Consider the following 15,000-nt stretch of genomic DNA (forward strand, 5'->3'; position numbering starts at 1 on the left):
CCTCTGTCCATCCCTCCATCCCTCCCTCCGTCCATCCCTCCCTCCCTTCGTCCATCCCTCCCTCCCTCCGTCCATCCCTCCCACCCTCCCTCCATCCCTCCCTCCCTCCCTCCGTCCATCCCTCCCTCCCTTCCTCCATCCCTCCCTCCATCCCTCCCTCCGTCCATCCCTCCCACCCTCCCTCCATCCCTCCATCCCTCCCTCCCTCCCTCCGTCCATCCGTCCATCCCTCCCTCCATCCCTCCCTCCGTCCCTCCCTCCATCCCTCCCTCCCTCCATCCCTCCCTCCGTCCATCCCTCCATCCCTCCCTCCCTCCCTCCGTCCATCCCTCCATCCCTCCCTCCCTCCCTCCCTCCATACATCACTCCATCCCTCCCTCTGTCCATCCCTCCCTCCCTCTGTCCATCCCTCCATCCCTCCCTCTGTCCATCCCTCCCTCCCTCCGTCCATCCCTCCCTCCCTTCGTCCATCCCTCCCTCCGTCCATCCCTCCCTCCCTTCGTCCATCCCTCCATCCCTCCATCCCTCCATCCCTCCCTCCGTCCATCCCTCCCACCCTCCCTCCATCCCTCCATCCCTCCCTCCATCCCTCCCTCCCTTCGTCCATCCGTCCATCCCTCCGTCAATCCCTCCCTCCCTCCATCCCTCCGTCCATCCCTCCGTCCATCCCTCCCTCCCTCCGTCCATCCCTCCATCCATCCCTCCCTCCGTCCATCCCTCCCACCCTCCCTCCATCCCTCCCTCCGTCCATCCCTCCCACCCTCCCTCCCTCCCTCCGTCCATCCTTCCATCCCTCCCTCCATCCCTCCCTCCGTCCATCCCTCCCACCCTCCCTCCATCCCTCCCTCCATCCCTCCCTCCGTCCATCCCTCCCACCCTCCCTCCATCCATCCGTCCATTCCCCTGTCCTCCTTCTTATAATCTGTCTTTTAACAAGTTAAACTCTTCTCCTGGATGTTGCACCTCATCCCACATGAACACAAACTGTCCCAGACTCGTGTCTGTTACTGTTTGTGTTCAGTGTTTCCTGTTTTATTTTGAAGTCGCTCCCTTCGCGTCTCGTCACTTCCGTCCCTGTGATAGTCTTCACCTGGTCACTAGTGTGTTTCACCTGCGAAGACAAAAGTCTCCTCTTCTTGTTCCACCTCCATCGAGCTCAGTAGAATCTTTGTCCTTCCACAGTTCTGTCCTCGGTGGACAGTCTGTGCGTCGAGCTGCTGTCTGGCGGGGGGCGTGGCTTCGACCCGTCTCCCGCGGTGACCAGGGCCATCACCAACGTCGTATGCACGCTGGTGTTCAGCGCCACCTATCGCCACGGCGACGCCGAGCTGCAGGAGGTCATCCGGTACAACGACGGCATTGTGCAGACGATCGCCGGGGGAGGACTGGTGGACATTTACCCCTGGATGAAGGTACACGGATCAAAACCTTGTCTCCACACACACACACACACACACACACACACACACACACACACACACACACACACACACACACTAACAGTGAGTGTGTGTCCCTCAGGTATTTCCTAACACCTCCCTCAGGAAACTGAAGGACTGTATCAACGTCAGAGACCGACTGCTGACCCGTAAACTGGAGGAACACAAGGTGACGCGCGCACACACACGCACGCACGCACGCACGCACGCACGCACACACACACACACACACACACACACACACACAAGGCCGTGAACACTCGTCCACACTTTATCTGGTGAGCACAAGATAAAAAAAGGACATTTGTTTAACCCAAAACCGTCAAACCACGTGAGACGACCTCACCACGTCTGTGACACACACACACACACACACACACTTCCAGGCCTCGCTGAGTGACGGTGACCCTCGTGACCTTCTGGACGCCTTGCTGAAGGGCCAGGCGGACAGGTCGCCCGGGTCGGAGGACGAGCAGATCACGGACGACCACGTCCTGATGACGGCGGCCGAGGCCTTCGGAGCCGGGGTGGAGACGACGTCCACCACCCTGCTGTGGATCCTGGCCTACCTGCTGCACCACCCGGAGGTAAAAGGCACCGCCAGGTTCCACCTGAACCCAGATCACTTTTCTTGAAGTCCTGTAAGACGTTCCCGTCCTCCCTGTGGACGCTCCAGGTCCAGGGTCGTGTGCAGGAGGAGCTGGACGAGCAGGTTGGCGGCGGGCGAGCGGTGAGCGCGTCGGACCGTGGCCGGCTGCCGTACCTGGACTGTGTCATCAACGAAGGCATGAGGATCCGACCCGTCAGCCCCGTACTGATCCCACACACCGCCATGACCCACAGCAGGTACCGGAAGCCACACACCGGATCACGTGTTCTGATGATCAGTGAATCGTTTTATGTTTTTGTTGCAGGGACGTGGTTTGGCGTGAAGTGATTTTATTTCTGTTTTTTTTCTTTACTGTCTTTACTCAAAGACACCACCTGGTGGCAGACGCCATGCAGCACATCCACAAACAACAGGCCCAGACCCAGAGAACATCTGAGGATCGTGACTCGATAGTGACAAAACAAAAGATGTTACTGTGGAAAGAGTGTTGTGCTGCACAGTCGATGCTCCTTTATCAGAAGGCTTTGACCTTTTTACAGTTTTATTTATCCTTCGTTTACTTGGTGATTTTAAACTCAGCTGGAGTATTACTTTTAAAAACCCAAAGATCCTTCAAATCTTCAAACTGAACAAGCGTTCGGTCGTCTGCATATAAAACAAATGGGAAGAGGTTTGGTTTTGTTGCCTTTCAGTGAGTTATCGATCGATAAAAACTGACCAAACTAACCAATGATGAAAATAATCAATGCGTGGATCCATTGAATACACCTGATCTGGAACTCCTCTCTCCCTCTCCTGCAGTATCGGCGGTCACTCCGTCAGCCGCGGGACTCGTGTCTTGGTCAACATGTGGTCGATTCACCACGACCCCCGACACTGGGACAAACCCGACCTGTTCAACCCAGGTCCGACACACGCAAACGTTCAACTTTACCAGCTCTCAACAGAGCACCTGAACACACCTCCGTTGTCTTTTTCCCGCCTTTCCCAGGTCGCTTCCTTGACGACCAGGGTCAGCGGGTCACACCCTCCTGCTTCCTGCCATTCGGGGCGGGCCCTCGGGTCTGTGTCGGGGAATCACTGGCCAGGCTGGAGCTCTTCCTCTTCTTGTCGTCTCTGCTCCAGCGAATGAGCTTCCGGCAGCCAGACGGGGCTCCCCCGCCCAACCTGCAGGGGCGGCTGGGTGTGGTCCTGCAGCCATTACCTTATAAGGTCGTCATTACTCCAAGGGAAGGGTGGGAGGGCGGAGCAAAGTAAAACAAAAAAGGGGGGAGGGGTCAGGACAAGGAAGTATGACACAAAGTTTTGTTGAAGTTAAGAATTTAAATAAAAACAGTCAGGAAACTTTGCAGGTGTGGTGGAGGTAAAAATGAATGCGGAGTTACAAGATTGGTGTGGCCCCACCCGTGAGCACTGAGTAATGCTAATGCTAATCTTACGTGTTGCTCCTTTTGCAGATTCAGATTCTAACCCTAATGCTATGCTACTTGATTGATATACAATTAAAAATAAAGTGTGAATAAAGTAGAAATTAAACGTTTTAGACATTTAATGTTTTACGATTAAGAGATGATTGGCTTTGAAAAGAATCAGCCAACAAATAAACATTTGAAATAAAAAAGGGGATTGTTTTGAGTGCAAAAATGTAAAATCACATAGTTTTTGTGTTTCCATCAATAAATAAAATTGATCTCACTGTCGTACAGTGACGTCTTTCGTTGTCACGATGAAAGGAGACAGGCACGGAGGATTTAACAGTTTTATTCAGTATACCGTCACACACTGTTAGAACAGGCTGGTTTAGTTAATGCACACACACACACACACACACACACACACACACGTACATCCACACACACACGCTCTATTCATTAGATAATTCTAATAATTAGCAGTTATCGTCATATTAAGGGATTTTAAAGGCTAATCTCTTCTCTGCTTCCCTCCGACTCCTCGGACAGAAACATCATGCAACAAGGAAGGCGAGAAGAGAACAGATGACGAGGACAGAGGGGGAGGGGCTTCTACAACAGAAGAAACATACCGACGTTGTAGTAAATCAAATAATTTGTCAAACACCCAAAGGCGGAGTTGCTTCCAATCGGCTTGTGGGACAAGTGAAAGTTGGTCAAGGAGCCAATATGGTAAAAAAAAAGAGGAATGAATGGGTTGTATATGTAATATTTTTTATCTGGGGATGTCAACCGTGTGTTGCCCAAAGAACACAAGAGTGGCGAGATCCTCGTGTTTGTTTAGGTACAAGCACTCGCAGGATTTGCGGAGTCTTGTCCCTCCAGAACTCCTGCGGTTACTGATAGGGCTGCGACGACTCGTCGACATAGTCGACGTAATCAACTACATAAATTTGGCGACTCAAATAATTTGCGTCGATGAGTCGCCCCAAACAACTAGATTAACTCTTGTCCCACACTCCAGTCCAGTGGTGGCGGTAATGCACCAAAAAGCTAGTCGCCAATCGATATAGAGGCCATTGTTTAAAAAGGAAGAAGAAGAAATCAAACAACAACATGGCGGCAGTAAGTGATAGGACCGGCAGCGGCAGCAGCACGAGCTGCAGCACGAACAAAAAAAGAAAAAAGAATCGCTAGATTAATCGTTTGAAACAAAATCGTTTGGGACAGCTCTAGTTACTGACCAGTCGTTGAGTGTATTGACTTAGTCGTGCGGTTAATGTTACCAACCTTAACAAGTTGGTGTAAACAATGTTTGTTTGGTTTTTCAGACATCGTAAGTTGTCCCAGTTATCACCAGTGGATTGGTTGATGAGCACTCGTCTGAGCCTTTAAAGATTACAAGTAGTCGATTACAGATGTTACAGATGCATTCTGGACACACACATTTCAATGTTTTCATCCACCGACATTTGATGAAAAACTAGAACAACTCAAAAAAAGGGAGAAAAACATCGGGTTTCCAAATGTTAGCTCGGCCCTGACATCAGCCTCGGGAGATCGTCTACGCTTGCATCAGTCATTTGATTGAAGATTTTACCCCAAAGTGCCTCACAGCGCCACGAGTGTTGACACTGTGAGTGTCAGGAACCTCAGCAGGAGTTGAACCCCCAACCATTGGCAATGTTAGTGCCTTGCTGTACCCACTAAGAGACATGGAGAATAACGAATGCCACAAATTTCTATTTCCTTTTGGCACCGTTGTGTATCATCCCTTTGTAGGAGTTCTGACAAGGTCACACCTACTTCTACTACAGATTCACTACATTTCCCATGATGCCTCCAGCCAAGAGACAGGACCTTCTACCATGTACCTGGCAGAAGTGAGCTTGACATTGGCGCAAGAAAATCTGTAGATTTTTTTGATGCCCAACTTTCCTTCTGCGTAGACCATCGGTACAAATGTCGACACTCCACAGAACTGTGAGTTGATTTTGGACAAAATCCTCAATGAAATCCCAGACGACACATCGAAACCTGCTGCACTGCCCCCGTGAGGCTGATCTGAGAGCTCCGGAGCCTTTGGGAACCTGAGCTACACACAGATTTCAGACATCTCTCCAGTCATTCTGGTCGAAAGACCACACCCACACAGAGCAAGAACGGCTCAGTCTAATGCTAAGTAGTAACAGTTGTCAAGTAGAAATGGCACTCTGTAACCATGGAGATATATAACCTTATTAGTTCAGGTAAACAAAAAACACCATCAACCACAACATCGACCACAACATCAACGGCTCGCGGTGTCGCTCTGGAGCTTTCTCGAGGTCCCTCGGCCGCCAAGAACTCGTCATTCTCAGTCCGCATCCGCGAATTTTGCCAGGATTCAACCGAACAAGGTTTTTGGACGTTCAGTCTCAGACTGATCAGTTCGTCATCAGATCATCTGCTTGAGCTCCCGGATCGGCTCAAAACCAGATTCCTATGTCTGCGAATTTACCCACAGAGGTTTAGAAAAAGAGGACTGGATTGTTTTTATCCATGAATCCAATCTTGTGCACATCGATTTCCAAACTGTCAACAAAACATCCCGCTGTCCATTTCCATTTGAAATGACGTCCTTTCCATGGCAGGATCTTTTTTTTGACGTAGTGAAGTCCAATGTAGCTTTGTCCATCATGGGTACCTCTGTCAGCAAAGTCGTACCCATTGTCCCTTTGAGACAAGTCTGTGTTGTAATGCAGCATGGACACAGGGTTTAAGGATCGTTCGATCAGACTCGAGGTCTTTCCATCGGAGAAGGCTGAATTAATGACAGAAACAATCATCTGGTGACCACTGCACCACAGCGGTGGCCACAGTTGCACAGGGACCTGAGAACATCACTCTCTTGCTGAACGATATTGCCTCAAGATACCCTCGTCTTTACAGTTTTGCGCTCCATTCGGACTGGATTAACAAAACAAGGAAGGGGGCGGGGGACGAAATATTCACTTTGCTCTTTTGTCATTTGACCCGTCGTTATGGACGGCGTGTTATGGTGAAATCTCAGACTATGCTTTGTAACAGACATTCAACATTGCATTCTCTGTGTGACTTACTCGTCTCGAGGACGTTATTAAAGTTGATCGAGTGATGGATGACGGTACATCTACGGGTTCACTGCAAACAAGAGCTGCTAATGTAGCCTGGGACCCAGATGACCTCTGGGAGCTCATTTTATTTGCTCTACCAGACTCGGTCTGGATCCCCTCCATTGGAAAGGGATTTCCCACCGGCAGAAATCTTGCAGGTCCAATCACAACCGATCATCTGATAATGGGCGGGGCTCATACCGTGAGGCGTAGAGCAGCAACTTTTGTAAACAACGAAGACGGCCCCGTTCACCTAGAGGTGTTAATCCAGTCCGAATGGGACATCCCACTTTGAACGTTCCCACTTTGTAGAATGTGTTCAAGCAATCATCTGCCGGTACAATCTGAGAACATCGCTGGACATCCTTCCTCTCGTCAGTGTCTTTTCCAACACACTTCAACATCTTGTTTGAATCGACACACATCTGCAAAACTTTCTAACACATGACAAGCTGGAAAAACGGGGCTTCATAAGAGGAGTGTTGCGCCCTTGGCGGAGGCTGAGCTCTTACTAAGTCAGATTCTAGTTTCTACAAGAAAAAACAAACTATTACAACTGTGTGTTAGCATACCTTCATCTCGTGTGTTGGAAATGACTCGTCACCAGCCTTTACAATCCTACTAACTGCTGTTGTTGGGTCAAAACTTCACATCTCCGAGAAGCAGTTTTCTTTGTGACACTGATGCAAACAAATGAAAACACGACCGGAGAAACCAGGTTTTCACCCAACAATGGCGATGTGTTGTCTGGCTGTCGACCCTTCCAGCAGTTGCAGTCCTGAATGTTCTGCAGGCAACTATTTACACACAGACTCTCGCTGATGAAAAATATTGCTCTTCACTAATTCAGATTCTAAGGTGGTTAGAAATTCACCAGCATGTACAATACAAATGTTACTAACACTCTTGTCGTCGACAAAATATACTCTACCTTTAAGTCTTTCTGTCACAAAATGTCAACATCGACACGCCCATCAATCTGACCGCGTTCGAAACATTAATATGTTACAACAATGGCCTAAAAATACATTCTAATGACTCGGCTTCTCAAACACGAGTGAGGTTACGGTCATTTCTAAAGACCGCAAAAGATCTTGTGAATGATGATGTCCATTAAGTTTACAAATCAGTATAATTAAGGATTCTGAAAGTTTAAAAAGGGGGAGGTGTCTGGAGTGAGGTGATGTCACAGTTCAGACAGGGACTGAAAGTAGCTTTGTGGTGACGCCGCCGCCGCCCTGTTGCATCTGACTTCAAATTCAGAGAGAAGAGACAAAGACGAGGGCGATGACGTGCCCCTGTCTCTGTTCTGTTTGGTGCTTTGTTTCTGTCTAACAGCCGCCATTGTTTATTCCTATTTATAAAAAAGCTTTTCTCTGCTTAAGGGCCGACGCACAGGAAACCGACTGACCCCCCAACCCCCCCCCCCCCCACCATGAAACCCTCCGAATGCTATCAAGATGCCATGGACATCAAATCTGAAGAGCTGTCTCTCCCATTTGAAAAAACGACCCATCTAACTCATCTTTCCCGACAGACTTCATCGTCAAGTCGTTGTCCCTAGAGAATGAATCAGTCTTCCCTCTGTCAGTCACAGTGAATCATCCGCCCACATCAACGTCTTCATTTCCAAAAACAGCCGATTTGTCCGCGGAACGTTTCCAAACCCCCCGTCATCGCCGAGACAAGCAAGGGAGACCTCTGTAAAATGTTCAACTATTTAAAGTTGTTCTTTTCTTGTCGGTGACGGACGTAATACAGACGACGTTATTATTTCTGTCAGAGGTGTGACGCATCCTAAGGCAACGTGTTCATGCCGCGTGGGACTGAAGGCAGATGTGAATGATTCTGATGCTTACGACTTGTGAGCGACACGTCAAGATGACAACTCAACACGTTTCTATTGCTGCAGAACTGGTCGAGGGACATGGTCAGTGCAGCAGTAAATCCATAATATCACAATTTATTTGCGCCAAACGGCAAATTCTGCGAGCTGTTGCATGTATATGTTTGTTATGTCACTTCTGCATTAGGTGCAAGAGTTAGATCAATGGGAGCTTTCATAAAGATCAGTCTCTGAGTTTTATTTTACGACATGGATGTTGACGTAATGTTCACTGATCACTCCGTCAAGACGTGGCCAAAGGATTAGCTTTGTGAATAACAGACTGCGTTTATATTCGTCAACAGACCTGAACGGCGACTGGCTGATGGTCAATTTGTGTCTTAGTCTGACTGGGATCTACATAATCCCGTCATCGTTGATTTTGTATACAGAAAGGTTTGCAACTTAGCGTCTCTTAAACTCTGCGGTTAGTTAGTGAGTTTTTAATGACTTGTATTTCAGGTTGAAGGTACCCTGTGGATTTTTGACCATTAGTTCCCATTTCAGTTGGGACACACACACACACACACACGTATGTACGTGTACATGATTGTACATATGATACATATTGTGTATGCTGGCTTTCATGACACCCCTTGATTTCCCAAATTATACTGATCAACCGTTAAGATTAAGAATGGACCAAGACACTTTGTCAATTTGATTGTTGGTTTGTTTTTAGCGGGATGATCCAATTCTACTGAACTTCGGGATGGATGGGACGTGAGCCAAGAATTTTTAAAAATTCTACATTTTTTCAGGTTTCAAACGATCGACTAGATCTCCACAGGGTACTTTTGACCAACTCTTCTGAAGTGCCAACCAGAGAACTGTCATCTCAACCTCCATAAACGAATCTATGTTACCAGACTAACTGGAACTTTACTGAATGAATCAACTGACACATCGCAACAAGCTATTTCAACCTCCGGTAGAGATAAAAACATTCGTCATGAACAGACAACTCCACAGTGGGACTCTGTTCAGGTCTGTAGTGCAGAAGTTGTTAAACTTTATCAACACGCGGATGCAATCTGAGTAAACGCCTCTTCTCCTTTTGAACTCACCAGGGCCAATTGAAATTCCAATGCACGGTTGAATAAACAGTGTTGAGTTGAGTAAATGCTTCCCGTTGGGTCTCCTCCAATGACACATCCAATACCTGTGCTGGTCTGACCAACAGCTGCTGAACAAGCCACATTAATTGATATGATGTAACTCATCAGTTTCCCCGGACTCGACGATCTCCAAAAAACAGTTTTCATTTGCTTTCTCTTCATCCCTTGTTTGGATGACGACGTGGTTTTATTCCTCCCACTTCTGTCAATCACACCGTCTCCATGACAATGACGACTTTACCACTGTCCTCCGACGATGGCGTGGTGGAGGACGTGGGGTCGCACAGTGTCAGTTCCTCCCCCGTGGTTATCTGACCTCTGTCAGGGCAATCAACGCTGTCATGGAGATCAGTGTTTCCACCTCCTTTTTTATCCCGCTCCCCTGCTCCTCCTCCTCTCCTACTGTCCTCCTTCCTCTCCACCTGCTCCTCCTCCTCTTCCTCCTCCTCCTCCTCCTCGTCCTCCTTCTCTACCCGACACCTGCAAACCTCGATTCCAGAGTCACCAGTCAGTCGTCGATGTCTATACTGGCTCTCATCGGCTCCCATGTCGTCATCTTCATCATCATTGTCCTCGTCCTCCTGCTCCTCTTCGCCATCCTCCCAGTTGGGAGGTACTGGTTCGAAGACATCCACACAGGGGGAGAAGAGAGTCTGCTTTGGAGGCGACTGAGTGGCACGAGGTGAGGGGGAGAGTGAGGAAGCGTGGCAAGACGATGATCCACCTTTGTCAGACTGGTGCAGAGCAGTGAGTGGATCCAGGAGTAAAGCTGGGGTTGTGAGGGAGGTGGAGGGCAGAGCTGGAGGGGAGGGGGGAAGTTGAGGAGAGGGAAGGGAGGATGGGGAGGAAGGGGGCGACTGAGAAGAAGGAAAATAAGATTCACACTCAATGGTTATGGCTGGGCAGGACGAGGGAGGTGTTAGGACGGTGAGTACTGGGGCGGGAGCAGACATTGTTCCAGATCTAGAACATAAACCTTGGCTATTTGACATTAATGGACCAATAGTGTCTGACTCCGAGAAATGCGTCAGGACCACACAAGGACCCCGTTCAGCTGCCACTGCATCCCGATATAGACAAGATGCAAGAACAGCTACAGCCCCTGAGATTTGGGGCAAGTCTGGTACTGGGCTGGGAGGAACCGGCGTTAAACCTGACTCAGGCGACAGCTCTGGGTTCTGGCAATGGGATAATGTGGGTGCTGCATCTGTGGCTAGGGTAAGTTTTGAATGTGCAGAAGTCAGAACAGGGTTAAATGTGCAATCTGGAACAAGGGTAGTTTTAGTCTGTGGGTCTGGCACTGGGGTAAGTTTTGAAGGTACTAGCTCAGGGGCTTGGGAAAGGTTTGAAGTTATGGGGTCTGAAAGAAGGGAAGGGTTTGTGGGTACTGCTTCTGGAGATTGGATATAGTTTGTAAGTATTGTGTCTCCAGCTTGGTTTGTAGGCACTGGGTCTGGAGCTTGGGTAAGGTTTGAAGGTACTGGGATTGGCACAAGGCTGAAATTTGGGTCCAGGGTTGCGAGACCAGCAGATCCTGTTAGCAGGGCCAACGTTCTTTCAACATCTGGGGAAGGTGCTATGGTTGGGCCACCAGGAACGATGGCCGTATCAAAAGTCCTCGTAAGATTGACGGTATCTACAGTAGGGTTTGGTGTAGGTCTGTCAGAAGTGCTTTCTGTTGGAGCAGAAGGACTTGACAGTGAAGGGGTTTTCGGGGCAGGGGACATTTGAGAGGCCTCAGCAGGGGCCTCAGTGTTTATTATTGGGATGGTGGGTAGTGCTGTGTCGACAACACTTGGACCAGGGAGTATGCTTGAGCTACAGGTGCTGACTACCATGGTACACAATGTCAGATCAAGCTGTTGCTTCATGGAAGATGCAGTTCCAACAGGAAGGGCCACCTCAGGAGCAGGAGCAGGAGAGGACGGAGAGGCCTCCCCGGTAACAACGGCCACAGTAACAGTCTGGTTTGGAACCGATGAGTCCGTGGCGACGGTTTCCTGAGCTCCAACAGCATCCGTGTCATCGATGTCTACGACCACCGTGGCGACCGCGCTCTCAGACGCAATTCGTGTCTCATTTACCTCCAGGCAGGAAGCCGCAGCAGTGATGGTTTCCATGGTGACATCAAGAGTGAGGGGAGCGGCCTCGCTGGGAGTGGAGGCGTGGCTTGTATCAGTTTCGTACGTGACAGGTGCTGATAGGGAGGAGCTACATGGAGAGGAGGGGCAGCAGGAGTCACAGGAACAACTGGAGCTACAGGAAAGATAAAACATGAGCACAATACTGTTCAGATTGTCAAGTACCTGATCCTAAAACTAAATCCATCAGATTGTCAACAATTTGAGGCATTACACCACCCATATCCAAGATATTTCCGCTTAATATCATCATTGTTACCTGTTATCAGAGCTGAGGGAGGAGGGCCCATCGCTGAGCGGCCGGTGCAGCAGAGGGTCGTGTTGCGTGAGCAGGTGGGGGTCGACGGTTCGGGGCGGCTGTGGGTAGCGTGGGGTGGTGAACACAGAGCTGTAGGGTGGAGGAGGGGTGGAGGGCTGAGCTGCCACCTCCTCGTAGGACGGCAGCTTCAGAGATGCCAGGAAACCTAAAGACAGAAGGGCAGTGAGGCGTTAGTAAATTAGGACCTGCTTATGTTTGAATTTCTGGCATTTTTTTGGCTGTAGGTGACAGGAAACATAAAGCTGAGGTGCAAGAGAGAGGTCCCTGTCCAGATTCAACCAACAGACACTGAGGTCATCATATTATCTCAAACAAAATTGGCAGAATTCCCCTTTAAGGCAAAACTCCACTGGCCCCCGAGCTGTAAATTTCCACTGAGATTTGAAAGGCGGCTAGTCGCTTGACAGCCGAGCGTCAAACACAAAACAAGCACTGGCTCCATTGTCTTGGTGCTGAGGGGGAGTTTCGCAGCGACGGGCGGGCGGGCGAGCGGGCGGGCAATCTTACTGAGGTCCAGCATGGAGGAGGGGTAGGAGTTGGCTCCATGGTAGGCCAGCAGGCTGATCTCTCTCTGCCTCTGCTGCTGCTGGACTCTCAGTTTAGCTCGACGGTGTCGGTAGGCACAGCAGCAGCTGAACAAGATGAGGACGGTCCACAGCAGCCAGAACCCTAAACACAAAATTACAGCAGCCAATCAGACAGAAACAGACGTCCACAGCTACTGGAAGTCTACACGTATCTGTACATCCAGGAAATCTAAGACTTCATCAAGGGTCCGGTCGAATTGTCCTTCATCTCTACTCGTCCTTGACCTCAGTGCAAAATGTCATGAGGTCAAAGGCGTCAAGGAGGATTCATAGGACGTAGGAAAAGAGAATCCAACTCCACTGACACTAAACTACGTCGTCACGTGACGGTGGATGTTGCTGATGCATCTGTCGTGGTGAAACTACACATTTCTGAAGATGAACTACAAAAACCTCAGCGGCTCCATCAGCATGTTTCAGTGTTTTATGATGCATATGTAACAGTAACTCACATCTGGATCACATCCTATACTCTTCTTCTTCTTCTACTTCTACTTTGGATTGAATCATTTACGTTTGTTCATGGCGCGTCACGTTAAATATCGCTGCCGCAATTAATTGTGGGGCGTCTATATTTCCTTTCCTTTGGCAAAGGAAGCTCCAGTGTACCCTATTCTAAAGGAGATAGGAAAGGAAGTACTGAAGCTCCTTTCCTAAAGCACTTAGAGAATCTGAACAGCTCTTATCATGGTGCTGATCAAATACTTCCTGGTCACTTCAAGATTTAGGAAACTTCCTAAAAAGATTTGACAATTCGACCGCACCCCTAAGACTCCTGGAGGTGTGCCAAGCACTGTTGTTTCTATGAACACTCGTAATAACTGCTCACCATGCTAACAGAGAACATGCACACAACCAGCCCAGAGGACGGTACGACCAACTTACACCAGAGTTCGTAGTAGTAGGTGCAGCAGCCAGTCTCTCCGCAGCAGTGTCCCGTCTCGCACAGGTACCCTCCGTTAGCGTTGGCCCCAGGGCAGTACCGTGGTCTCCCCAGCAGGGGCAGGCTACCACCGGAGTGGTACTCCATCGCACCCCTGCTCCGCCCCGGACTTAGCCCGGCGCCACCGCTACCTGCTCACCACTAGCGCCAACTAGCTGTTAGCTGCTAAACACCCGATCCTGGTCCGATTCCAACTACATTTTTGAAGTAATCTGTTTTCTAGCTGAATGTTACCACTGGATGAGGCCAGGTGTTGGGTTTACTAGCTCTCAGCTCAAGTAGCTTTGAAAATGAAGCTAATCTACATTTTCAGAGCAGGTGAAATTCTTCAGCAACCGTTAGCATCGTCGCCGGCAAGACTACAACACGGCCGGACTGAACCACGGACCTGTGGCTGTCGCTTCCTGATCTGTTAGCACCAAAATACATTTGTTCCCAATTTACTGGAGTCGGGTTTCTATGGATTTTTAACGAGCAAACAGACAGAGGTGTTTGTACTGAGTTCTGCATCGAAGTAAGTAAAAGGGGAACTGTTGTAGGGAACCGGCTGGAGCGAAGAGCTGCAGAGAGAAAAGGAAACGAGACAATAGTTTATTGATGAACAGAACAACACACACACACACACACACACAGCTGAGATGTCCACTACTACAGGCCTGTTTGATATTCATCACTGCACCGACACACCAACATAAAGGTCCCTCTCTGTCCGAATCTCACACTCTCATTTCTACTTCTAGACCTAAAGAGGACCATCCTCTGGCCCCTGATCTTAAAGGTCCAGGTCAATGTTTGTTTGTTTTCCAAGTCTCTCTTAAAAGATATGGGAAAAAATAAACGCACATTTTTTTATTACACAAATAAACGCACAGTTGAAAATCTGTGAATAAAAGACAAAAGAAAAGTGGTGACTTTGTATTCAGGCTCATTTCATTCATCTTCTGATTATTGTCTTCAAACAAACAGCCAATATTCACAATCTCCAACTATTTTTGCAATTACATTGCAAAAACCAACAACTACAACTGAAAACAACTGAAAACAACAGAAAACAACAGAAGACACCGCAACAGTCACATTTCCTTTTTTTAGAGAAGCTGCTGCAATGTCAACGCTAGTTCAGACTAACAGGAAACGTTGGTCTGTAAAGAGTTTTATCATAAGGCCAAGTTGTACCTGCATGCTGCAGTGCTGCACACACACACACACACACACACACACACACACAGGGGAAACTGCTATGAAATTACTGCCTTAGCAGCGTGGTAAACATGAACACTTGTGGTCAGTGAACGCAACACACACACACACACACACACACACACACAGAAATATTAAAAAGAGGCTGTGTGTGTGTGTGTGTGTCAATATAATCTCAAGCACACACACACACACATCATGGTTTTATTTCA

The 15,000-nt window shown here is 48.8% G+C and overlaps 2 protein-coding genes across 3 annotated transcripts in view; one reads left to right on the top strand and one right to left on the bottom strand.

The window, feature by feature from the left end:
- LOC118320091 (steroid 17-alpha-hydroxylase/17,20 lyase) overlaps nucleotides 1-3,580 on the top strand; it is a 7,672-nt gene extending 4,092 nt beyond the window's left edge. The window contains exons 4-9 of one of the 2 annotated variants that reach the window (XM_035650873.2): nucleotides 1,183-1,412; nucleotides 1,522-1,608; nucleotides 1,877-2,026; nucleotides 2,116-2,285; nucleotides 2,851-2,954; nucleotides 3,041-3,580. In XM_035650873.2, the coding sequence (XP_035506766.2) occupies nucleotides 1,183-1,412; nucleotides 1,522-1,608; nucleotides 1,877-2,026; nucleotides 2,116-2,285; nucleotides 2,851-2,954; nucleotides 3,041-3,306 (1,007 nt within the window). In that variant the 3' untranslated portion in view covers nucleotides 3,307-3,580. Of the gene's footprint in view, nucleotides 1-1,182; nucleotides 1,413-1,521; nucleotides 1,609-1,825; nucleotides 2,027-2,115; nucleotides 2,286-2,850; nucleotides 2,955-3,040 lie in introns of both variants that reach the window. The other variant, XM_047336269.1, reaches the window with a different exon arrangement.
- Nucleotides 3,581-3,794: 214 nt separating this feature from the next.
- Nucleotides 3,795-15,000, bottom strand: part of LOC118319894 (mucin-2-like) — an 11,623-nt gene continuing 417 nt past the window's right edge. The window contains exons 2-5 of the mRNA XM_035650597.2: nucleotides 13,531-14,148; nucleotides 12,566-12,727; nucleotides 11,999-12,203; nucleotides 3,795-11,854 (exon numbers count right to left, since the gene is read on the bottom strand). Of these exons, the coding sequence (XP_035506490.2) occupies nucleotides 9,808-11,854; nucleotides 11,999-12,203; nucleotides 12,566-12,727; nucleotides 13,531-13,675 (2,559 nt within the window). The 5' untranslated portion in view covers nucleotides 13,676-14,148 and the 3' untranslated portion in view covers nucleotides 3,795-9,807. The remainder of the gene's footprint in view (nucleotides 11,855-11,998; nucleotides 12,204-12,565; nucleotides 12,728-13,530; nucleotides 14,149-15,000) is intronic.

This window comes from Scophthalmus maximus, chromosome 12 (genome assembly GCF_022379125.1).
Source record: "Scophthalmus maximus strain ysfricsl-2021 chromosome 12, ASM2237912v1, whole genome shotgun sequence".
NCBI lineage: Eukaryota > Metazoa > Chordata > Actinopteri > Pleuronectiformes > Scophthalmidae > Scophthalmus > Scophthalmus maximus.